Below are 26,609 nucleotides of genomic sequence, written 5' to 3'. Positions count from 1 at the left end.
ACACAGGCAATTACCAAAATTCAGCCTGTACCCAAAAGTGCAAAGATGGAAAGTAATGCTTGATCACCAGTGCTAAACAGGAACTATTGGCATTTCACGAGGAATTCTGCAGATGCTGGAAATTCAAGCAACACACATCAAAGTTGCTGGTGAACGCAGCAGGCCAGGCAGCATCTCTAGGAAGAGGTATAGTTGACGTCTCGGCCCGAAACGTCGACTGTTCCTCTTCCTAGAGATGCTACCTGGCCTGCTGCATTCACCAGCAACTATTAACATTTATCACTTTTGATTCACTCTCCGGATAGTTTGTTCTATGATCATTACATTGAGAAATTACGATCTCCTTTGCTTGCAGGTGCCCCTCATCACCCATTCCCTTGCCGGTACAGTCAGAGTGTTTGGAGCTTGCTGCTGGATGTCGTTGTAACAATCAGGAGAGGGGGCTAGGTGCATGGATCCAGAGATATCAGCTTCTGGGGTAGTAGTGATGGGAGAGGAGACAGCGAACAAAAGAATACTCAGATTCTTGCAAATCCAGAGGCTGCATCACTGTTAGCTCATACAGTCAGTTAGTTCAGCTCCTCCAATAATGCTCTGATTTTATCCAAAAGCAATTCCTTGTTCTAATGACAGTATGAAACTTTGCAAAAGAGCAGGAGAAATAGAGTATCTACACAATGTGTTCAAAATTAGGATAATTCTCCATTTATTAAAAGCCAAAATCTGTTCTTTTATAGTGAGTCAATTGTAAAGTACAAAATATATGGTTAAGGTTAATGACAAAAGAGAAAAAAAATTGGTATTTGTTTTTCGCATTATGGAATATTCTGCAAAACTGCTACTTAAAATGGGAAGGTATATTAATATTCGCAAAAGAATATGTTTAACTGGATAGCCACATTCACAGTTCCCAGTGAAAGATTGGGCTCTTTCTATGTTCAACAATTATGATTCTTCTCAAACTCCCATTAAATTAAAGTGGCCTGATGTACCAGTCCTGCGATTTTGTCTCGGGGCATCGCTGCCCATTAACTGAAAAAGTGACTAGGTACAGTATTGTGGAAAAGCTCTAGGTTACATCACTGGTCTTGGACCTCACCTCACAGACAACCTCCAGAACCACAGATAGAATACTATAATACTGAACGCAACTCGTGTACACACTGCTGAATAATATCAGTGTAATGTCTTGGCATAACGTTGTTCCTATTTTGAAGTCTGCCTGAATGTTTTCCAATGGATTTTGTATCTGGTACTCAAAATAAAAGTAATTTTGTACTAGTGTGCTACTTAAAAAGTAAAAGCACCATTTTCAGAAAGAAAAAAATAGCTTAAGTTATTGATAAAGAAATCCAAATAGAATTAGTTGTCTTTTTTTAACTGATAAACAACACAAACACTCTTTTCAGACAATTTCAATTAACCAATCACGGAATACAGTGTATATTATGGCTTTCAGATCATGACGAACAACAACTTGAAGTAGTTTTAGCTGCAGAAGATCTAGTTTTCTCTTTGTCATTGACAGTAACATTTCTTCTACAAATCAACATTATGCTCTGGTTTCCCATCTCATGTCACCTCAAGTTGAAACAAATAAAAATAGGCTCACTCTGCATTTTCTCTTCCTCATCCAAACAAATACAAATTTCTATTAAATACAGTAGAAAAAAAATGTGTCCTTTTGCAAACTTCGTTTTTCTTTACATAGACCAAAGAAGAAATATTAATAATTATTATTATTATATTACGACTAATCCATTATTACAGATAGGACAATCCTTAATAACCGTCCGGATATAATACAACAAGATAAACAAGCAAGAACAACTTACTAAATAGATACAGCCATTCCAAACACACATAACATACAGAAATCAGTAAGTGGAAAACACCAGAAATATGCTGAATTAAAAGAGGAAATTGAAAGACTATGGAACATGAATAGGTTATATGTTATCCCAATTTTAAGATCTACACTGGTATTTTCCCAAAGTCACTGCACAATAGCATTAACCAATAAGGCCTACACAGCAATACTTATTTAAGACTCAAGAAAGTCACTCTACTAAACACCACTTCAAGAGTCCAAAAGTTCCAAGCAATGGAGAAATGAGTAGGGCTTGGCTCTGCCCATACCTCAGGTTTTACTAAATTGAGCTGAGAAAATAAACAATAGTATTAATAATATATAAGCTTCAATTACTTACCATCCACACAGGCTGGTTTTGCTCTTGTTGTGCCGGCAATCTGCCCCTTTTTACATGCACACCTAGCAGTTTGTCTGGCTATAGTCCTTCGTGGTTGACTGCTATCTTTGTCCAGGGTGACTATCTCACAAGTGCCTGCAGCAAGTTGACCTGAGAGGAGAAAAATACAAACACCAGGTATTATTGTGTCCATGGAAACAGAGCAACAAGCAACAGAATCACATCCTTTAAACACTATTAAATTGGTTAGATAAATATATAGGCAAAACAAAGTTTGAAAATCATTTTAATAATCTGCACACAGATAAATCATAGAGGCAAGCAATCACAGAAAGAAGTGACTTCTTGGCCTTTCAATCTTGCTCAACTATGCAATAGGATGTCAGCTAATTGTCTACCTCAATACAAAATATTAATTACAATACAATACTAACGGAGTGGTACAGTGAACTAGCCGTTAGAACAACGCTTTACAGTACCAGCGACCTGGGTTCAGTTTCTGCCACTGCCTGCAAGGAGTTGGTATGCTTTCCCTGTGACCAGATGGGTTTCCTCCGGGTGCTCCAGCTTCCTCCCACAGTCTAAAGAACTACTGGTTGACAGGTTAAATGGTCATTGTAAATTATCCTGTGATTAGGCTAGGATTAAATCAACAGATAATAGGTGCAGGAGTAGGCCATTTGGCCCTTTGAGCTAGCACCGCCATTCACTGTGATCATGGCTGATCATCCACAATCTGTACCCCGTTCCTGCCTTCTCCCCATATCCCTTGACTCCAATATCTTTCAGAGCTCTACCTAACTCTTTCTTGAAAGCATCCAGAGAATTGGCCTCCACTACCTTCTGAGGCAGAGCATTCCACAGATCCATAACTCTCTGGGTGAAAAAAATCAGGGGATTGCTGGGCGGTATGGCTCGAAAGGCTGATTCCACATTGTCTCAAATAAATTAAATAAATAATTAAATACTATATTCCCATGCCCTCTCCCTTTTATTCATGTTGCTATTTGTCTATAGAAAAATTTCTCCATCAAAACAACATTCAGTTAAAAGGTTTCTATACACTCTTTAGTTGCTAATTCCACCCCTCAAGTACTCCCAACCTTTTTTATGCCATGGACCCTTATCATTAACCGAGGGGACCACAGGCCCCAGTATTGAAACCCCTCAGGCCAATGAAGAAAGAGCACAAAAGATATCCTTTGATCTATTGTTTTCCTGCTGGCTATCAAGTATATTTCTACAGTATTCACAGTTAATAGTGTTTAGCCCATTATCTTCCAGGCCGTGTATTTTAACTGGCTGTGTAACGGTCTAATATGGGAGTCCACTGCACAGGATCAAAGTAAGCTGCAGAGAATTGTAAACTCAGTCAGATTCATCATGGGCACTAGCCTTCATAGTATCCAGGACACCTTCAAGGAGTGATGTCTCAAAAAGGTGGCATCCATCATTAAGGGCTCCCATCACCCAGGTTATTCACTGCTACCATCAGGAAGGAGGTACAGGAGCCTGAAGGCACACACTCAATGATTCAGGAACACCTTCTTTCCCTCTGCCATCTGATCTCCAAATGGACACTGAACCCAGAAACACTACCTCACTAGGTTTCTATTTCTATTTTTGCATTACTTATTTAATCGGCGGGAGGAGAAGATGGTGGCGCGCCGCGCATGCGCAGCTCTCCCGTGAAAATGATATCGTATCCGTTAAATAGGGGCCGTGGACAATTCTGATTTGATGGAGAATGGACGTGAAAGCACAGAGGAACATCTGGAGAAATTTCTGAAACGCCCGTTTGCTGCTGTCGTTACTGTTTGGTCGTGAATCTTTCGGAGGGTAGGCCTCAAAATCCCCGGCCTTGCCTGGTTTTGGCGACCGAGAAAGAGGTTGAATCGTTCGAACAGAGATGGCGCTCGGTACTCAGTGTCGGACAGTTGATCAGAGCTCGAAGTTTTTGGATGACTCAGGGTCGGATTGTGGTCGGCATGGCAGGAAGAGTTTTTCTTCCTTCTCCCATCTGCGTGAGATGTGGGACATTTGAGAAACTTTGAACTTTACTGTGCTCACGGACTTCTTCATCAAGTTATGGTATTGTTGCACTGTTGTAACTATATGTTATGTAGTTTTGTCAGTTTTTTCAGTCTTGTCCTGTGTTTTGTTATATCACACCAGAGGAAATAATGTATCATTTCTTAATGCATGCATTACTAAATGACAATAAAAGAGGACTACGTGTCTTCATAATCATAATAATTCAACTATTTAACATATGTACTGACTGTAATCCACTTTTTTCTATTATTATGCAGTGCGTTGTACTGCTGCTGCATAACAATGTTTCATTATATGTCGGCGATATTAAACCTGATTCTGATTTCAAGTGCGTATCTGTATACTTTTAGAATATTTAGAGAGTTCCTGACATGTTCTAGATTTAAACTACCCACTCGGTGAAATATTCTTTCTCAAATCCCCTCTAAACCCCCTGCCCCCTTACCTTAAACCAACTCTCACTGGTTAAAGCATCTAGGAAAAGAAAAGCTTCATCAAATGATACCCTAACTATCCTCCTCAAATTTGTATACCTCCATCAGTTCACCCTTTAGTCTCTTGAACTAGTCTCCTACATGGCACCTTGTCAAAGACCTTATTGAAATCCATAAAGACAATACCACTCCACTGCTTACATCAATACATTGAATTTTCACAGTGGTAACAAAATTGAATTGGATAGATAGGATCTCCCCTGACCAAAACCAAGCTCTCTTTGATTAATCCTTGCCAGTGACATTAATCTCACAGTTTTTTAATTAACCCCCCTAATTATCTTGCTGATCCCTCCTGCCCTTGAATAAAAGGTACTATGCCTGCTGACCTTCAATCATCTGACAGTGTGACAATGGCCAGAGAAGATGTGAACATTTCTGGCAAGGATCGAAGAATTGCTAATGCCACCGAAAGTAGTTGATTTCAGTCCCAAATTTCCTGTTTGCATTGTCCCAGATATATCAGCTAGTGGTAACACCTCCCCATGTCCCATGTGTGTTTTCTTCATTCGTGACCAATTGTCAGCACAGCAAAGCAGAGCAATGGAGGGATCGGGGTCCCAGAATCTAGATTACAGGCACAGCAAAGGAAAGGTAAGGGCTTTTGTACCTGGCTTGTGGCACAGTGGCACTCTCAGAGATATATCTTGCCTTATACAATATGTTCTCCAATAACCGCATTTTGCATTACTAATACAAACTGGGAGGCTGGGTGAAGATATATCTGTATCAAAAGTGGCGTAGAGATTATGGTTTGTGGTCTATGGCCTCTTGCCTAAGCTTTATGTTCTGTGGTCTATGGTCTCTAGCCTAAGCTCCACTAGCCTGCAGGTCACACTTGGGCAAGGTGTAGCACCTGCTAAGCCCCTTGATCTGGGTCACGTGAAGCCATGGGAGAAGGTGGTGGATGCCCATATGAGCAGCTGGTGCACATCACAGGTCCTGGCTATGTGATTTCTAATGCCAGGCAATCTCTGAAGAGTATTGATAATGGCTGGGGACACCCATCTTGTAACAACACTCAGAAGAAGGCAATGGCAAACCACTTCCATAGAAAAATTTGCCAATAATAATCATGGTCATGGACAGGCCATGATCACCCACATCATACTACATGGCACATAATGAATGAATGAAATTGCCATTAGCACTCTTATTTCTTGACATGAATCCTGTGCACTGGCAAGTTATTTCACAATGTCTTTCTTTCATTTTTTTTATAGATTGTTCAGTTCCACTTGCAGCCCACCTATCTGCATGAATTATTCCACTGTTACAACACAAGGTTATTTGAGTTACTGTCATTTTCCTGTCAGTTTGAACTAGACTGGCTATTGTCCTCTGACCTCTCTCATTAACAAGGCATTTTTGCCCACAGAGCTGCCATTCACTCAATGCTTTAGGTTTTTTTCCCACACATTCTTTGTACTTAGAGACTGTCTGAAAATCCCAGGAGATCTGCAGTTTCTGAGATACTCAAACCATGCAGTCTGGCACCACTAACCATTCCACGGTCAAAGTCACTTAGATCACATTTCTTCCCCAATCTGATGTTTGGTCTGAACAACAACTGAAACTCTTGACCATATCGGCATGCTTTTATGCATTATATTGCTGCCACATGATTGGTTGATTATATACACTGTATTTGCATTAACAAGCAGTGTACAAGTGTAACTAATACAGTGGCCCCCAAGTGCATATTAAAACTCCAATAATTCCCCATGTTTGGAATATCAGTGGACCAGGACAGGCAGTTTTATCAGATTATTAAATGTTATTCTACTAATAGCCTTAACAAGCTTCTAATTAACTTACTTTTAAAAAAGATGTTCAGCTGTATTATTGCAAAAAGTTTCCAGTGTATCAGCTTAAGATAAAGGGAGCAAAATGGGAAGTGAAGGGGGGACTGGGGAGCTAGTGATGGAAGAGAAAGTGGGAAGTAGAGAACTGGTGAGTTTAAAAGGAGAACCCAGTGAGCCAACTAATGAATTATTGAGATTTCTGACCAGTTAGAGGATTATCAAAGTTTTACTGTACTTGGATACTGTTGTATATTTTCATTTAGATTCAGCAGTGTAACACCATGTGGCCTTACATTATAATTCACATGTTGGAATGAATTCTTTGCTCTTGTATTCTATCTCTGCACTAATAAACACAAATAACCTGAGTCTTTTTTTAAATACTCTATTTTCAAAATTTTCAAAAAAAACAATGAAATCAACAAAAACATACCGGCTCTGACATATATAAAAAAGAAATAAGCAAAAAAAAGACATAACATTCGAGGGATGCCTATTGTACAAAGTGCTCAAAAATACTAAACATTAAATCTCAAATGAGGGCCGTGAGAAATCAGCTGGGAGGAAATTGCTCATCCGCCCCCGGCCTCGTCCAGGTAGGCAAGAAATGGATCCCAGGTAGCTGAAAATTTTTTAATTGAATTGGTTCTTAAGAACCTAAGTTTCTCCATCTGTATGACTGAGATCATATCAGCCGTCCATCTCCGAAAGGAAGGGGGAAAGGGTGATTTCCATTCCCTCAAGATAAGTCTTTTGGCAACAATCATCCCCAGCATTAGAGACTGTTGTATGACCGCAGGGAAACAAATAGTAGATTGCGAGCAGCCAAATATAGCGAGACCGGCTTCCAAGGGGAAGGATCTTTTACAGGCCTTTTGAGTACCAGTCGAATATTTTGGACCAAAATCCAGTCAGTAATGGGCAAAACCAAAATGTTTGTGACAACGTGGCTTCCATCCCTTGGCATCTATCACACATTGGCAAGACAGAAGGGTAAATCCTGTGCAATCTAAGTTTAGAGTAATGGAGACGGTGGACAACTTTAAACTGGATCAGTTGGTGCCTGCTGTTAACAGAGCAAGCCTGTATCATAGACAAACACTTATCCCAGGCAGCTTCAAATGATTCAATGGCCAACTCCTCTCTGCAGGCATCTCTAATCTTCACAGTAGACACTACAGTGCAATTATCAAACAAACGTACAAACTTAGAAACGAGTTGCCTGGAACCTGCGTATTCTTACATGGTTCCTATCAGTATATGGGACTGATCTTTGTCCTATTGCTTTCTCTAAATGTATAATATCCTATATCCCCATATTGAATTCCATGTCATTCTTCCTGTCTGCCCAGAGTATTGAAATTTTCTTGAAATATGCAGCTTTCTTTGTCCTTTTTGCTCAAACTGTTTTGATATTGTTCCATCAGGTCCATGGCAAGATCACGTATGTGTCCAAGTAACAACTACTTCTCCCTCTCACTGATGTGGCACCCTGTGGCAGACAGCCCAATGTGTCCTGGGTAGAATTGCTGGCCAGCAGTGCCTTACAAGGGATGTGCTCTCTCACAGTCAACATGAGAATTTAGGGCAGGAGGAAGGAGCACAAATCTGACTAAAGAGCCAGCAGCATTGTGACCCAAATAAAACAAATAAAAAGGTTTTAACCTTCTTAGTCACAAACAAGAGAAAATCTGCAGAAAGGTCTCAGCCCGAAACGTCAACTATACTCTTTTCCATAGATGTTGCCTGACCTGCTGAGTTCCTCCAGCATTTTGTGCGTGTTGCTTAAACTTCTTAGATCTGATTTTTGCTTAACCTACAATTTACGATGGATTTCATCAATGTAGAGGAGGATGACCCCAGCAGATTCATAGGTGAAGTGTTGCCTCACCTGGAAGGACTATTTGAGCCCTTGAATGGAGGTGAGGGAGGAGATGAATGGGCAGGTGTAACACTTTGGCCTCTTACAGGGATAAGTGCCAGGAGGGAGTTTTGTGGAAGATTTAGTCTGAACTGCAAATCAGTTTTTGGCAAACTTGCAACCCCCTTTTAAAAAAAGGCATGAACTTTGAGGTCAGCAGCCATGTTTCACAATAATGAGGAAATTTTCCCACAAAAATCCAGAAAACTGATATGAATGTTGCCTCCTTTAAAGTTAGATGATGTTAGTATTCTTCTTGCTCCAGTTGTCCACCAATGATCCTGTCATCCAGCGCAATGTATAGTCAACAACCACAATAAAAAAGTTCTCACAGACAGTAAAGCTGAAACAGAAGAGCTCTATAATGGAGACTGGAAAAAATCTTTTTTGCATATTCCAATCTTTAAAGTTGAAGCCGAAGTATTAGAGAGTCTGTCTGCAGCACTTGAGTTCCTTCAGTGCCATGAACAAACTTTTGCAAAATTTCAGTTTCTTCTTTAAATCCATTTGCAACTCTTTCAAAAATATAGACATTTGAAATATTAGCCCAAGGGAACAATAATGCATACTTAATATGATTGGGGCCAGCCTGAAAGATTATTATGCAATAATTACTATTTAATAAGCTATTGAACTATAAAACAAAGAGCTAGATTTTCAAGGACTTTACTTCCAAACTAAATAAGAATAGTCTGGGAATACCATAGCTCAGTATTTTTTGTGAACTGAGCTGAAGAAGATTGTAATAGGGCAGCTAGTAGGGAGTAAATTAGCAATGACACTTCTTTAACTAAGCCTTGGACTAAGCCAGAAGTTGCTGCTGTTTTCCTTTATTGCAAAGAGCCCAGAGTATCATTATTATTCTCACTCCAAATTGAGGCCTGAATTAATTCATTAAAACTTTTTGAGTCACTTTAACATTTCATAAAATCTGGAACATTCACACTAACCCATTAATTAAGTGATTAACTCAAGTGTATGAAATGCAACTAGGCAGAAAGTAGACTGAAAATTTAACTTGCCCATTATAATTTATTTACCGATTGAATTCAACACTAGGAAAAGAAAAATACTCATTTTCACTTAAACAGAAAAGCATTAGCCTCTAATTACAAAGTCTGCAGGATTCCACATAGAATGTGACACAAAGGTTGCAGCATCTTTAGACCATAAGACCATAAGATCGTAAGACAAAGAAGCAGAAGTAGGCCATTCGGCCCATCGAGTCTGCTCCGCCATTTTATCATGAGCTGATCCATTTTATCCTATTTAGTCCCATTGCCCCGCCTTCTCACCATAACCTTTGATGCCCTGGCTCCTCAGATACCTATCAATCTCTGCCTTAAAGACACCCAATGACTTGGCCTCCACTGCTGCCCGTGGCAACAAATTCCATAGATTCACCACCCTCTGACTAAAAAAATTTTTTCGCATTTCTGTTCTGAAAGGGCGCCCTACAATCCTGAAGTCCTGCCCTCTTGTACTAGACTCCCCCATCATGGGAAACAACTTTGCCACATCCACTCTGTCCATGCCTTTTAACATTCGAAATGTTTCTATGAGGTCTCCCCTCATTCTTCTAAACTCCAAGGAATACAGTCCAAGAGCAGACAAACGTTCCTCATATGTTAACCCTCTCATTCCCGGAATCATTCTAGTGAATCTTCTCTGTACCCTCTCCAACGTCAGCACATCCTTTCTTAAATAAGGAGACCAAAACTGCCCACAGTACTCCAAGTGAGGTCTCACCAGCGCCTTATAGAGCCTCAACATCACATCCCTGCTCCTATACTCTATTCCTCTAGAAATGAATGCCAACATTGCATTCGCCTTCTTCACTACCGACTCAACCTGGAGGTTAACTTTAAGGAAATCCTGTACGAGGACTCCCAAGTCCCTTTGCATCTCAGAACTTTGAATTCTTTCCTCATTTAAATAATAGTCTGCCCGTTTATTTTTTCTGCCAAAGTGCATAACCATACACTTTCCAACATTGTACTTCATTTGCCACTTCTCTGCCCATTCTTCCAATCTATCCAAGTCTCTCTGCAGACTCTCCGTTTCCTCAGCACTACCGGCCTCTCCATCTATCTTTGTACCGTCAGCAAACTTAGCCACAAAGCCCTCTATTCCGTAATCCAAATCGTTGATGTACAATGTAAAAAGAAGCGGCCCCAACACTGATCCCTGTGGAACACCACTGGTAACCGGCAGCCAACCAGAATAGGACCCCTTTATTCCCACTCTCTGTTTCCTGCCAATCAGCCAACACTCTATCCACGTATGTAACTTTCCTGTAATTCCATGGGCTCTTATCTTGTTAAGCAGCCTCATGTGTGGCACCTTGTCAAAGGCCTTCTGAAAATCCAAATATACAACATCCACTGCATCTCCCTTGTCTAGCCTACTGGTAATTTCCTCAAAAAATTGTAATAGGTTTGTCAGGCAGCATTTTCCTTTAAGGAATCCATGCTGAGTTCTGCCTATCTTGTCATATGCCTCCAGGTACTCTGTAACCTCATCCTTGACAATCGACTCCAACAACTTCCCAACCACTGACGTCAAGCTAACAGGTCTATAATTTCCTTTTTGCTTCTTTGCCCCCTTCTTAAATAGCGGAGTGACATTTGCAATCTTCCAGTCCTCCAGAACCAAGCCAGGATCTATTAACTTTTGAAAGATCATCGCTAATGCCTCCGCAATCTCCACAGCTACTTCCTTCAGAACACGAGGGTGCATTCCATCTAGTCCAGGAGATTTATCGACCTTTAGCCTATTCAGCTTCCTGAGTACTTTCTCTGTCGTAATTGTGACTGCGCACACTTCTCTTCCCTGCCACCCTTGAGTGTCCGGTATCCTGCTGTCTTCCTCAGTGAAGACTGATGCAAAATACTTGTTGAGTTCCTCTGCCATCTCCTCATCTCCCATTACAATTTCTCCAGTATCATTTTCTATCGGTCCTATATCTACTCTCACCTGTCTTTTACTCTTTATATACTTGAAAAAGCTTTTAGTATCCTCTTCGATATTATTTGCTAGTTTCCTTTCATAGTTAATCTTTTCTCTCTTAATGACCTTCTTTAGGGAGAAAAGTGATGGTATCATTTTAAATGCAATATATCAACATCACTGCATCGAACTTCTGGAGCTACTGCACAACTCTCTGCAGGCACTATGTTATCATTACTATTAAAACTTATACTGCACATCCAAATGCAGTCAGAAAGCTCAAACTGAATATTTTACAAATTTAGCAACTTGAGATATAAAGATCATCTAATTGAAAATTTTTTCCCATTTCTCTATAGTTAGGAAAGTTGAAGTTCCCTTTCCCATTCATTTTTGATTTTATCAGGTATATCTGGCAGTAATTTCATAATTATATCATCAATTATTTGCTATTAATCCCTTCTGCAAAGGATTAAAACCTAAAATTTTATCAAAAATGCCAGAAGGGGTTGAAATCAGAAAGGTAGGCAACGTAGTATTTTAAAAAAATTCTTATTTGTAGGTATCTTAAAAAATGGGATCCAGGCAAATCAAATTTCTCAGATAATTGCTCAAAAGACATAAAGCCGTTATCCAGAAATAGATCACGAAAACATGTTATACCTTTTGTTTTCCATATCAAAAAGGCTTGGTCCATTACCGAGGGTTGGAAAAAGAACATTCCAATCGTTTTCTCAAACCATATTAAGTTTAAATTTAGAGAAAATTAGAAGTGATATTTTTGACCCTTTGGTTAAATTTGAAGAAATTTGGAAACCTTTTATGCAACATTTTCATATGATGTAATCTGACCTTTCCGAATCTTTTTCCTAAACTTAAATTATATGATGAGAGTAGCGGAGTTAACGGCATTATTGAACGTGTCTGATACAAGCTGTTGGTCTAGCCCTGTTTTGCTTTTTTTTGGGTTTTGTTTCTCTTTTTCTTTTGGGGTTTTTTTTTGTTTATATATTTTTTTTCTTTTTATTTCTTTTTCTAATGTTTAATCTCATTATGAGTTTGGAAGTCTTTTATATCTATGTTACTTAACATTCATTTCATATATGCTGATGAACATTTTTCCAATCTCTTTGTACCAACTTTGTTATTGAGTGTATAATTTTGAAAAATTAATAAAAAGATTTAAAAAGAAAGATCATCATCAACATCATTATGTGCCGTGTTGTGCTGTGGGCGATCATGGTTTTTGACCATGATTGTTCTTGGCAAGTGTGTTTACAGAAGTGGTTTGCCATTACCTTCGTCTGGGCAGTGTCTACAAGATGGGTCACCCCAGCCATTATCAAACCTCTTCAGAGATCGTATGCTGATGTCAATGGTCGCATAACCAGGACTTGTGATATGCACTAGCTGCTCATACGACCAGCCACCACCTGCTCACATGGGTTCAAGTGACCCTGATCGGGGGGTGGGGGTTAAGAAGGTGCTACACCTTGCCCAAGGATGACCTGCAGTCTAGCGAAGGGAAGGAGCGTCTTACACCTCCTTTGGTAGAGATGTAACTCCACACCACTGCGCAAGAGACAGCATTAATTAGCACCATATCACCTTTTTCAGGGACACTCAGAAGTACAATATAACCTTCTGATATGCAGTCATTGCTGAGCGTCCAAGCTGGAGAATCGCTTTAAATGATCACTTTGAATTTCTTGTTTCATGCCAAGGAAAGGTAGTGAAAGCAGGCTTCAAGAATAAGAAAAGAAATTTTAACAAGATTGTAGGACAACTGCAGGGGAGAGGCACTAATTTAGTTCTATTTGACAGAACTGCAACTGGTGCAGACAGACAAATTCCTATTCTGATTTTTTCTCTAAATCTATCAAATATTGGCTTGCAATCCGTAAATGAACTATTGAAACAGACATGGTCATTATATTGTCAGTGATACTGCCTGAGCTGAAGAACAGCATCTATGAGACCCCTAGTATGATATTGAAGCGTCAAGCTCAATTACAAACACATGAAATGGCATGAGATTGGAATGAATTCAAAACCTTCTGGCTGCAAAGTGAGTGTGCTACCAATTGTATCTGCAAAAAGAAGGCATGAAATGCACAGATATCTCCCCGAGGACCGACTTAAAGTGCTTCATCAGAACAGTTAAACAAATCCCTTGAGCTGAGTTGGATGGTGATAGGAAAGACGATCCTTGTCAGATCCTCCACCAACAGCCAAAGAGGCAGCTGGGTCCAGGCCCAAGCGACAGAACCCAATGTTTGGATGACTACTTAAGCACCGGGCCAGATTGAACAGGTCAGGAGGTTGGTAACTGAGGTGAGGACCGGGCCAGCTCAGCTCCCTACCATGCGACGTTTACTCAGCTCTGCGTCGGGCTCTCTTTGTGGACTTCAGTTTTGAACGCTATTTGCTTGTTTTTATTGTTTGCATGATTTTTTTTTGGCACATTAGATATTTGATGGCCTTTTTCTTAATTGTTTTTTGTTTTGTGACTGCCTGTTAGGAGACAAATCTCAAGGTCGCATAATATATACATACTTTAATAATAAATGTACTTTGAACTTTGAAACCTATAAATATCTACTCCTGAAATTGTGCATTTCAGAAGATAAACAAGAAAACTTTTTGTCAAGATTCATCTCAAACAACTAAGCAGCCAGGGCTTGGTGCTCTGCAAGCTGCTCCCAGGAACAAATATCAACGACGCAGATAGACCATCAACTCAGGGCACCACATCCGCTGGTCTGCCCAAAACTCGCTCTTCTCCAAGTATGAGAAGCTGTCCACAGGGACGTCCATTTAGAACGGAGATGAAGAGGGATTTCTTTTGCCAGAGAGTGAAGAATCTGTGGAATTTGTCGCCACAGGAGGCTTTGGAGCCCAAGTCAATGGGTGTATTTAAGGCCTTGATCAGTCAGAGCATGAAGGGATATGGGGAGAAGGCAGGAGGTTGGGGCTGAGCGGGAAATGGTGAGGCAGGCTTGATGGGCCAAATGACTAATTCTCCTCCTATATCTTATGGTCTATAAGGTCCACAGCTATTTGTTGAGCACGCTGCTGAAGCTTAATGAGACCTTCATAAACGCTCAAGTTAAGGCCCCCCTGCCATTGCACACTGCGGAACTGGAACCTGCGTAAAATCCCTTTAAGACAATTTCATGGAGTAATCTACAGAAAGGAAAACCAACACCATGCTGAGATAACAGGAGTGAAATAACATGGTGAGGTAACAGGAATGGAATAACATGTATTACACTGAAAATGGTGAAGATATTCTATTACAGGTTGAGAACCTCATATCAGAAATTCCAAAATCCAAAAACTTGTGAAATCCAAATTTTTTTGAGCGCTGACATGACGTCACAAATAGAAAAATCCACAAGATGCTGGGAAGGTTCCCAGGCGATGCCCAGGTCTCTGCACACCACAGTCACAGACAATTCTGATAAATAACCTCACATATGTAACGAACGGAATTTAATGAAAAATAGAAAACAAAACAGTGTAAATCAAACAATGAAGATCTTGATCCTGTATGGTCACTGTCAGTGTGAACACAGAGCACCTATCGGTATGCCGATTATAAAACAAGCAAAGATCTATCACGATGAATTGAAAATACAAGGTAATTGTGAATATTCAGTAGGTTGGTTGCAGAAATTTAAGAGAAGGTACAGCATTATAATTTTAAAGTGTCTGCCGCTCACGAAAATATAGCACCAGAACAATCATACAAAGCTAATTGGTTTTATACCTTACATACTGGCGTCCAATTTTTAAAGAGTCGCTGATGAAAATCTAGCACCAGAACAAGTCTACAATGCTGAATGTTTTTATACCTTACATAAAACCTTTAAAAAGTAAAATAAATAGAGTGCACTGTAACCTTTTAATAAACACACAGCATCATAGGTGGAGACTGAGAACCTGCCATTATTTGTAGTTGTTCAACAGCTGATTCAGGTATTCTCCCAATGCTGCTGTGCTGCTTTTGTCTCCCTGAACACATTATGTTTTCATCATAACTTTTCATAACTTTTACTGTTAAGTACATATGTGTGATGAACAGGTGTAAGACCAAGACAGCTTACCAGTAGCACGTAAATTCAGAGTCAGAAATGATGGCAATCCCAAGCTATCTGAATATATATCGCCCTGTTTCTCAACTTCAATACATTTGTGATGAAAGCAAATAGGACATTAGGTCTCCTAATCTCCTTTCTGCTAATACTATGTAATGTGTATACAAGAACAACTAGATCCCTTTTGTATCATATTCACCTGCAGTCCTTCTTCATTTAGATAATAATTCATCATTAGATTCCTCCTATCACAGTGCGTAACGTCATACTTTTATACATTAGACTTCATTTTCTAAGGTTTTGCCAACTCAGTCTCCCTATCCAGATTCCATTATACAATCCAAATATCTTCTTTACAACATGTCCTCCCAAAAACTTTCAACTCGTAGGCAAACTTTGACCTGACACTTTGCCTCTCCTCCAGGACATTAATATAAATAGTAAATAACTGAGGAGCAAGTACTGATCCACAGGGCTCTCCACTAAGTAAATCTTTCCCACCTGAAGACCCAAAGATTCCAAGCCTGTCGGTTGTGTGGTGACCAATATTCATCATACTGCCCCTAATAACATGAACTCATCTAATGAGCATCATCAGTAGTCATGTGGTACCTTATCAAATGTCTTTTCTGTCAGAGTGAATATATTTTAGTTAATATTAACCTTGTTAAAGTGTACAAATGAATTTTGTTTAACAGAGCAAGATTTTTGGAAGTGTTATTGTGATATATTATATTAAATTTACTGTATTCTTCAAGTACAATAACATTTCTAAGCATAGTTTTAATCTAATATCCACAGCAAAGTACTCCTGAGAATTTTTGTTCTCATATTGACAACATTCCCCATAGTCATTCTGGCACTAGTTTTAGTCTATAGTTAATTTGCAGCGATGTCTATGGCAACAATTCTGAGAAAGGTAATCTGCGTTAGTTTTCCATGGATGTGATCAATTGCACAAACCTGGCTAGAGTGTTTCTTTGAGAGAGAGAGAGAGACAGACAGAGAGAGAGAGAGAGAGAGCGAGAGAGAGAGAGAGTGTGTGTGTGTGAGTGTGTGTGTGTGTGTGTGTGTGTGTGTGTATATTTGTTTGGGCCACACTGACGCACTGGATTGCCTCAGTAAAAACATCCTGCTGCCCTCTCAGAATAGTTTTGATTGTTGGTGAAGCACTACCAACAGGCTTCTCAAATGCTGTGATCATCCAGACAGGTGGACCATATGACATTGCACTTTTCACTCGTGCCCTGTAGTTGATGGAAAGACTTGGGATATCGGCAGATAGAATATCCAACCTCTGCCCTGTTCTATAATCATGATCTTTATGTAGTTGATCCAGTTGAGTCTCTAGTCAATGGCAAACCACAGATCATTAACAATGAAGATCTGGCAATAGTAGAGTTGTTGAATGAGTGATAAGATACAATGTTTGTGTGATCAGTTAACACATACCATTTCTGTTTCAGACATACTCCTGAGTTGCCGCTAGGTATGCTGTATGTAGCCTCCATCAAAACATTCTACTCTCCACCGTGAACCAAGATTGATGCATTTGGTTGATACTAATGGTAGAGTGAGAGATATTGTATACTGGGCTATGAATTTAGAGATGGGATGAGAGTCTATGTCCCTGCTGATGCTGGTGATACACAGTGACTCATGGATGGCCAGTTTCTGAGCTGCCAGACCTGTTCTGAATCTATCCTGTTTAGCATGTTTATCTGACATTTGCAAAGATTCCAAGTCACCTTGAACCAGCTAAAGGAAAAGTAAATTATTATTTTCGATGGGAACGTTATAATGACTTGAAAATTCACATGCTTGCACATGTTTAAAACAACAAATTACACTCACTTAATTAAACAAGTGTAAGACAAAGACTTCTTAGTGGCAGTACACGAATTCAGAGTCAGAAATGACTGTGATCAAAACTCCCAAATAAAAAGCAAAATCCAAAACACTTCTAGCCTCAAGCATTTCGGATAAGGGGGTACTCAACCCACATATACTTCTGTAAGTTTAATGAATAATTGAAAAGTGATTCAAACCACTGATGTTCACAGAAATTGTGAAAAAAATTCAAGCAATGACAGAGTTACTTGGGGTATTGTGCATATTTTTGTTTATTCTCTTGAAGGAAAATTGTTACTAGACAAGAAAGAATGCAGAAAAGATCTACTAGAAAAATTGTCTGCAATTGAACAAAAGGATAGGTTTAAGATTTGAGGCAAGAGATTTAACAGGGACATTGGGGCAGCTTCTGGCACAGTGATATGTATTTGGATCAAGCTGCCATAAATAGTGGCTGAAGTTTAGTCAACGTCAAAGTACAGTCAGTAACAAAGCGTGTATGCGAGGACAACCCTGACGTTCGTCTTCCCACTGGCAGCCATGAAACAAAAAGAGAAATCCATGGAACCCGTTCAAAGAAAGTCATCAGACCCTCAATGTGCAATAAGAAAAAGGAAATCACTCTATTGGCAAAAAAAGAGCTGGAAACACAGAAAATGAAACGCCAAACCACATACCACTAAAACAATCAAGCCATATTCAGTTCAGCTCAGTTCAGTTCAAACTAGCACTGTGCTGTTCGTTAAGCTGATACATTAGCAACTTTTAAAAGGCATCCAGGTAAGAGAGGAGAGGTTTAGGGGGACATGGGGTAAGTGTAGGCAGACAGAACTAGCATGCTGGGCAACATTGTTGAATGAGTTGGGCCGAAGGGCCTGATTCTATGTTGCATTCCACTATAAAGCCCTCCCCATCATTGAACAGATCTACTCCGAGTGCTGTCGCAGGAAAACAACATCCATCATCAAAGACCCCTATCACCCATGCTCCCTTCTCACTGCTGCCATCAGGAATGAGGTTTAGGAACCTCCTGACCCACACCAGCAGGTTCAGGAACAGTTATTACCTCTCAACCATCAGGCTCTTGAAACAATGGGGATAACTTCACTCAGCTCATTACTGAACTGTTCCCACAATCTATGGACTCACTTTCAAGAAATTCATCTCATGTTTTCAATATGTATTGCTTATTTATTCATTTTTTTTGTTTTGTATTTGCACAGTTTGTTGTTGTTTGTGTATTGGCCCTTTCTCTGTCCTGTTGGGTATGGTCTTTCATTGCTCCTAATGTGTTTCTTGGATTTACTGAGAATTCCCACAAGAAAATGAACCTCAAGGTTGTATATGGTTACATCTATGTACTTTGATAATAAGCTTACTTTGAACTTTGAAATGACTGGTTAATTTGCAAGTAGAGATGTCCTTGGGTACCTATAAACTCTTCCTTAAAACATTGACATAACTAGTTAATCTTTTTTCAAGAGTTGTTGCATATATTCAGGGAAAATGTTGACTCAAAACCTCTCATATTAATGAATTGATTGCATTTAACATACGTCTAAAAGAGTATACAGGATTTAAATATTTTGTCTAATTTAAAAATTAAAGTCAGGATAATTAATCGTTCCCTCAGTACTACAGAAGCCTTAACCTTCAATCTTGCAACAACATGAACGTCGAAGCCAAATGTTGAAAACAAACTGTTGTTGCGAAATCAAACAGTACAAAGAGATAATATTATACTCCCACTTTGCACCAAGCATTTCTAAGTGACCTATGACATAGGCCGGATACAACCTCAAAACTCTGCTACATTACCCTGCCAATCTACCTCAGTAACCTCCTGCTCTAGTGTGCCTCTTCCATTTATTCTATCTCTTGGCCTTTGAGCCAACCGAGTTCCAATTACAAACCCCAGAAAGTCTGTGGATGCTGGAAATCCAAAGCAACACACCCAAAATGCAGGAAAACTCAGCAGGTCAGGCAGCATCTCTGGAAGTGAACAGTTGACGTTTAGGGCTGAGACCCTTCTTCAGGACTGATAAGGAAGGGAGAAGATGCTGGAAGAAGACCATGGCGGGAGGGGAACGAGGCTAGCTGGAAGGTGATAGGTGAAACCAGGTGGGTGGGAAAGGTCAAGGGCTGGAGTATAAGGAATCAGATAGGAGAGGAGAGGGGACCCAGGGGGAAGTGATAGGCAGGTGAGAAGAAGTAAAAAATCAGAGTGGGGAACAGATGAAGTAGGGGGGAGTTCCAATTAGTGCAGCTTTTGAGGTCAGTTGATGCTATGGGCTCAGAACCATTGTAGTCCAAGTTGTTGAGTTTCCAAAGTCTATTAATTTAAAAGTTATTACAGGCAGACACTTTTTCAGGTCTTGAGCCAGAATTCAAACCTAGATCCCAGTGACAGAGATAAAAAGATCTTTTATATTTATTATACCATCTGGCTCATTTTCACATCTCACATTCACAGGTACACACAACATTTTCTGCATTGAAATACAATATACCAATAAAGTGGTAATCTGCTACAATAAAAAGGGCATTGGGTAACTGAAATACCAAGATGACTAACTTTTATCTTGAGCCTTTTGTTTTCACAGGTCATTGCACATCAGTTCCTGGGCAGTGAAAAATTTCTCAACTACAAGGTCAATGCTGTAATGCTGGCAGGCACAATAGCTAAAAATATGAATGTAAAACCTGTCAACTAACAATGAAATAAAAAATGATTATTAATTCCTGCTAATGCAAATTCGCAAAGTGAATGGGAGTGATGGTGGATAGGACATGAACTGCCACTGACTCATAAATATAATCAGAATTTTGTTTTTTTATTTATTGTGATACAGCGTGGAATAGGCCTTTCAGTCCCTTTGTGCCGTACAGCCCAGCAGTCCCTCGATTTAACACAGGAAAATTTGCAATGACCAATTGACCTACTAACTAGTATGTCTATGAGCTGTGGAAGGAAACCGGAGCACCCACAGAAAACGCACATGGAGAATGAACAAACTCCTTACAGGCAGCGTCGGGATTGGACCCCCTGGTACTGTAAAGCGTTGTGCTAAACACTATGCTACCATGCCACTTAATTTGTAAACTGTGTAAATGGTGGTGATTTTAATTTCTGATAGGTACAAACCAATTTCCTGGAGAGGTAAATAATATCACAACGCAGGTAGATCTGAACAACCTGCTGGGGCTTCACATGGGAGAGAAATCCAAGAACTTATTACTTATCAGTGATTAAGAGCATTAAAAATAATAAACAAGAGAAAATCTGAAGATGCTGGAAATCCAAGGAACAGGCACAAGATGCTGGAGGAACTCAGCAGGCCAGGCGGCATCTGTTGAAAAAAGTACAGTCAATGTTTTGGGCTGAAACCCTTCGGCAGGACTGGAGAAAAAAAACTGAGGAGGAGATTTAAAAGGTGGGGAGAGCAAAGAGAGAAAACAAAGTGATAGGTGAAACCTGAAAGGGGGGGGGGAACGAAGTAAAGAGCTGGGAAGTTGATAGGTGAAAGAGACAGAAGGCCATTGAAGAAAGAGAAAGGGGGAAGAGCACTAGATAGAGGTGATGGGCGGGCAAGGAGATAAGGTGAGAGGGAAAGCGGGATGGGAAATGGTGAAAGGAGGGTTGGGGGCATTACCAGAAGTTCAAGAAATCAATGTTCGTGCCATCAGGTTGGAGACTACACAAACAGAATATAAGGTGTTGTTCCTCCAACCTAAGTGTGGCCTCATCACGACAGTGGAGGAGACCATGGATAGAAATATCAGAATGGGAATGGTGAGTGGAATTCAAATAGGTGGCCACTGGGAGATCCCACTTTTTCTGGCGGACAGAGTGTAGGCACTCAGTGAAGCAGTCTTCTGATCTATATTGGGTCTCACCGATGAACAGGAGGCCACACTGGGAGCACCGAACACAGTATATGACCCCAACAGACTCACAGGTGAAGTGTCCCCTCACCTGGAAGGACTGTTTGGGGCCCTGAACAGTAGTGAGGGAGGAGGTGTAGGGGCAGGTGTAGCACTTGTTCCACTTGCAAGGAAAAGTGCCGGGAGGGAGATCAGTGGGGAGGATCAAATGGACAAAGGAGTCGCGTAGGGAGTGATTCTTGCTAAAAACAGAAATTAGGGAGGGGGCGTGAAAGAAGTGCTTGGGATCCTGTTGGAGATGGTGGTAGTTTCGGAGAATTATGTGTCAGAAGCAGAGGCTAGTGGGTGGTGGGTGATTGGACACGGAGGCTGGTGGGGTGGTAGGTGAAAATAGTAAGATTGGACAAATTTAGCCAAATCGTGATTGTCAAGCCTGTTAGACTTTTTCTGAGATGACAATTAGCAAAACAGGGAAGATTAAACCAATGGATGTGGTGTATTTGGGTTTTCAGAAGGGTTACAATGAGCTGCCCCAAAAGAGGTAATTAAGTAAATGAAGTATTAAAAGGATTGGGCACAAAATAGTGGACTTAATCATGAATTGGTTAACAAACAGAAAGCAGTGAAGGTATGAATAGATCAGCCCATGATTGAATGACAGAGCAGACTTGATGGGCCAAGTGGCATACTTCTGCTCCTATATCTTATGATCTTATGGTCTTATTATTTTCCAGTTTTGAGGCAGTAACTTAGGTGTCAATGGCTCAGAGTTGTGGCTCAAGCTGTTCATGAGTATTAGGGCAGACACGAGGAAATCTGCAGATGCTGGAAATTCAAGCAACACACACAAAAAATGCTGGTGGAATGCAGCAGGTCAGGCAGCATCTATGGGAAGAGGTACAGTCGACGTTTCAGGCCGGGACCCAGCATTTTTTGTGTGTGTTGCATGAGTATTAGGGCATAGTCTGGAATTAGAGTCTATAGCAAACATTAACTTCAGCAACCAATATTTAGACTGAAACATGGATTGTACATTAAGCTTAAAATGCAGCCCTGGACAATAGCTTCCTGAAGCCGTGGACAGCAGTTAATTGAAAAACCGAACAATGCTGATTAACATTCATTTTGGGCGTTTGGGGTGTGGGTACAAAGAAAGAGGTATGAAAATTATATGCAATTCAAAGGAAGCACTGCAGATACATTGTAAATATATAATTGTCCTCTAATATTTAGCATATAAAATGTCATGTAATATTGGGTGGAATAGGCCGCTTTCTCTGAAAGGGTCTCAATATGATGCCTGTTACTCATTTTTGTTGAATACTGTAAAAGACCTACATCCACTGACTTCAGTGTCTTTCCAAAAACTTTGTTCATGTTATAACAATGAGCTCTGAATAGAAGAGCATGACAAATGGAATACACTTGGGCAGGTGTCCCCAACCTTTTTCAGACCATGGACCAATACCATTAAACAAGGTGTCCGTGGACCCTAGGTTGGGAACCTCTAGTCTAAAGAAAAGATTCAAAAGTCACCCATTTTGACGGAAATACTGTAAAATCAAGAGTAAATTTAATTTAGCACAAACATTGGTGTTCAGAAGGATCTACAGGCGCTGATGTGCTCCAATCATGGAGAGTTAGCACGCAGGAACAACAAGCAAACAGAATGTTGGCTTTATTGCAATAAGCAAAGAGTAAAGGTACCTTACACAAGTATACAGTGCCCTGGTGAGAGTGTAATGGGAATATTTTATGTATGGTCCTCATATCCCACTGGAAGGATATGTATGGTATAAGGCGGTATTAGGAGTGCAATGACAATTCACTGATCGATTCAGGAGTGTGGTTGTTGGGAGTGATTAAAAGAACTGGACCTACACTCTCATGTATAGAATAATTAAATTTGAAAGAATTGAAATAATTATTCACTTTGCCATAAATCAGATTTGAGAAAGTGAATGTTATTTCCCCTTGCCTGTTATGCTTTGTAACTTCAAAACATTAAACTAATTCAACGGAGGACAAGGGAGTGCGAAATGTGAGTCTAACTTTGTGTTTACTTTAAGCGAGGTGCACATGTATCACATGGTAGCGTGATAATGTATGCAATTCATGTATTCATATACATGACTTGTAGTGAATTATTTAAATGAAAAAGAATGCTTAATCAACAACCTATTTAAAAGTTCAAATTTCAAAGTACATTTATTATCAAAGTATGTATACATTATGCAGCCTTGAGATTTGTCTCCTTAAAGGCAGCCATAAATCAAACAAGCCCAAAATAACCAATTAAAAAAAGAACTGTCAAAAACCCAATATGCGAAGAGTGAAAACATATCATGCAAACAATAAATGCAAGCAAATAGTGTTCTGAACTGAAGTAATATTGTAAGTATTACAATATTACTGAAATATTAAATACTCAACAGTCTCGACCAATGGTCACAGTGTTAAGAGTAAGGGTTCAGCTGTTTGGACTGAGATAACAAAAAGTTCCTTTACCCAGAGAAGAAAATCTGTGTAATTTGCCTTACAGAGCTGTAGAGAATTAGTCATTTGATATTTTCAAGGCATAGGTGGTTGATTTTTGGATATTAAAGGAATCAAGGGATATAGGATTGGTACAGGAAGGTGGTAGAGGGGTCAAAGTTCTGTCATAACCTTATTGTTTTATGGAGAAGGTACAAGGAGATGAATGGTCTCCCCCTGTTTTACTTTGCTATTATTCTTAAGACCATACCTGCAATAATCCCTCATAACAAATTGTGAAGCAGTTAGTGACATAATAATGTGATTAAATTTGTAGGACACTGCTAACAACTTGGTCACTGCAAACTGTTTTACATCTTTGGATCTCAGCTCAGCTAAAGGCATTCCTTCACCTTGACTTAATGAGGAAAATGTAAATCTGCAACTTGTGGTAGTACTAACTGAGTCTGAGCCACTTAGCCACTTGATAAGGAATATCAATATAGAATCCCGCAAATCATATTTTATTTGAATTGGGAACAGTGTATCTGTAGTGATAATGGTAAACAGTTTTGCATAAATCTATGGTTAAAAAATTGAATTGTACTCCTGATTCTATAAGCTGAGTTGTGAAACACCGGGATATTTTAAAAAGTAATAAACTGGTGAGGAACCACAAATACTATAGCATCAAAATGGATTAAGTATTTCAGGTCTGCTTTGCTTTTAGACCACTCTAAGCAGTCAAGTGCAGCCATTACAAATAAGGTATGAAAGAGAAAAGGAACAAAATAATAAAATGCATTCCAGCCTGAAACACGACATTATAAACTGTATCTTGGTATTCTCATGCATAGCTTTTCACTGACCTCATCCTCGTGAATTGTATAATTGACTTACAGAGTTCAGCAATCATGAAGTCAAGAATATTCTCATTCAGGGTCTAAAACTTAATGGTCTGGATATTGCAGTTGTAATGAAGATGGAATTTTCAGTATTCTCAGTCATTACTCAGTGAAACTGAGAACGGCTTACTGAATCTGTAGGACTGCACAGATTTAATTGTTGGGATCCTTAAGCTGTTGTTAGTGACAGCTGAACTTATACACTTGACCTATTTGTGCTTGTGTTTCTATGATTTGAAAGGCATTTTAAAATAAAATGCCACATTTCTAGTGGAAGGCTTGCCCATCAGGAAAGTGAACCAGGCTCTGCAGGATGTAATTTACCTTCAGCTCGTGCTGATGTCATTGGTGTGTGGAACACATGCTTCGGGGCCCCTTGACTGAAATTAGATCAATAATCCATAATTCATTCCCTGATTGTAACTCTCGAAGAAACAAAAAGCAAACATGAATTTAAAAGATCTCACTGGGACATTGATATGCTCTCTCTGTTTCTGCCTGCCTGGGTTTTCCTTGCCCTGCAGACACACACTTCATGCACCACCGCTGGCTCTCATGGTACTGAAAGTGCACTCGTATCCCTGCACAGTGATGAACCTTGCAGTGATTTGGGGTTATTTGTGGCACAGGGTTCGATCCACACTGATGATGGTGTCAGGTTTGTGGGTAAGGTAGGGGAGCATTGGAGGATGAGAGCTTCTCCACAGTCCTGAGGCAATGTGGCACAGCGGCTGATACTGCTGAGGCATAGCTCTAGCAAGCTGGTTTGCTCGTGACCGAGTATTGTGTGTAGTTTCCATGTTCTCCCTTTGCCCTGTAGTATTTCTCCCACACCCAAAAAATATTGTCTGTCATGTTAATTGGATGCTGTATATTAACCCAAAGGTGGTAGACCAATCAGAGTGCAATTGATAGAAAGACAGCTACTTTATTGATCGCAAAGGAAATTACAGTGTCACAGTAGCATTCCAAGTGCACAGATATACAAATATTAAAAGAGAAGTAAGAAAGAATAAAAACATAAGTGACCTCCAACAGACTAACAGGACGGGCTCATCACTTCTCCAACTATAGGTTGACTCTTTATTGAGCCCAATGGCCAAGGGTAAGAATAACCTCATATAGTGGTCTTTGGAGTAGCGCAGTTGTCCTAGCATGTGAAAGAGAATAGAGTATGGGGAAGTGAGTGAGGAACTGATGGACATGCTCGAGGAGCTGCCGTAGACTCAATGGAATGAATAGCCTCCTTTTATGACATAAGAAATTATCACAAAATGTCACATATTTATAGCAGACTTTTCTGCAGATGCTTTGGCTGCCATAAAAACTACACCTTTAAAACTTCCCATGCTTCCTAGTGGCAATGATATGCCAGCTGACATTTGGGGCCATGTACATTGAGATTCTACACAGCAACCAGACTGAAAAAAACTCTGATATTTTTATTGTTAAAATTCTCCTTCATCTGAATGCTAACTCAAAACACATCTATTGGAGCTCACCAAATAAGCGCAAGCTGTAATTAGAAAGCATCTACTATTTTGCAGGGCCAGCTGCTGAAGTATTCAAAGATGACACCATAGGGGGCATGGTAACATAGTGGTTAACACAATGCCTTACAGCACCAATGACATAGGTTCAATTCCCACTGTTGCCTGTAAGAAGTTTGTACATTCTCCCTGTGACCACGTGGCTTTCCTACGGGTACTCCAGTTTCCTCTTACAGTCCAAAGATGTACCGTTTGGTAGGTTAATTGGTCATTGTAAATTGTCCTGTGATTTGGCTAGGGTTGCTGGGCAGCGTGACTCAAAGAGCCAGAAGGGCCTATGCTGTGCTGTGCCTCAATCAATCAATCAATCAATCAATCAATCAATGAACAAATGAATGAATAAACCTGTTAAAGCTTCATTGAATTAGTCATAACTAAGTTTGTGTGGTGCTCTAATTCATTATCTCAG

At 39.9% G+C, this 26,609-nt stretch overlaps 1 protein-coding gene across 3 annotated transcripts in view; it reads right to left on the bottom strand.

Annotated features, from left to right (window-relative positions):
• Positions 1-26,609, bottom strand: part of tafa5a (TAFA chemokine like family member 5a) — an 849,915-nt gene that overhangs the window by 400,090 nt on the left and 423,216 nt on the right. For all 3 annotated transcript variants that reach the window (XM_063072585.1, XM_063072583.1, XM_063072584.1), the window contains exon 2: positions 2,211-2,360. In XM_063072585.1, coding sequence (XP_062928655.1) covers positions 2,211-2,360 — 150 coding nt within the window. The remainder of the gene's footprint in view (positions 1-2,210; positions 2,361-26,609) is intronic.

This window comes from Mobula hypostoma, chromosome 20, assembly GCF_963921235.1.
Source record: "Mobula hypostoma chromosome 20, sMobHyp1.1, whole genome shotgun sequence".
Lineage (NCBI taxonomy): Eukaryota > Metazoa > Chordata > Chondrichthyes > Myliobatiformes > Myliobatidae > Mobula > Mobula hypostoma.
The sequence above is the reverse complement of the archived record's forward strand: the minus strand, read 5'-3'. Positions and strand labels throughout refer to the sequence as shown.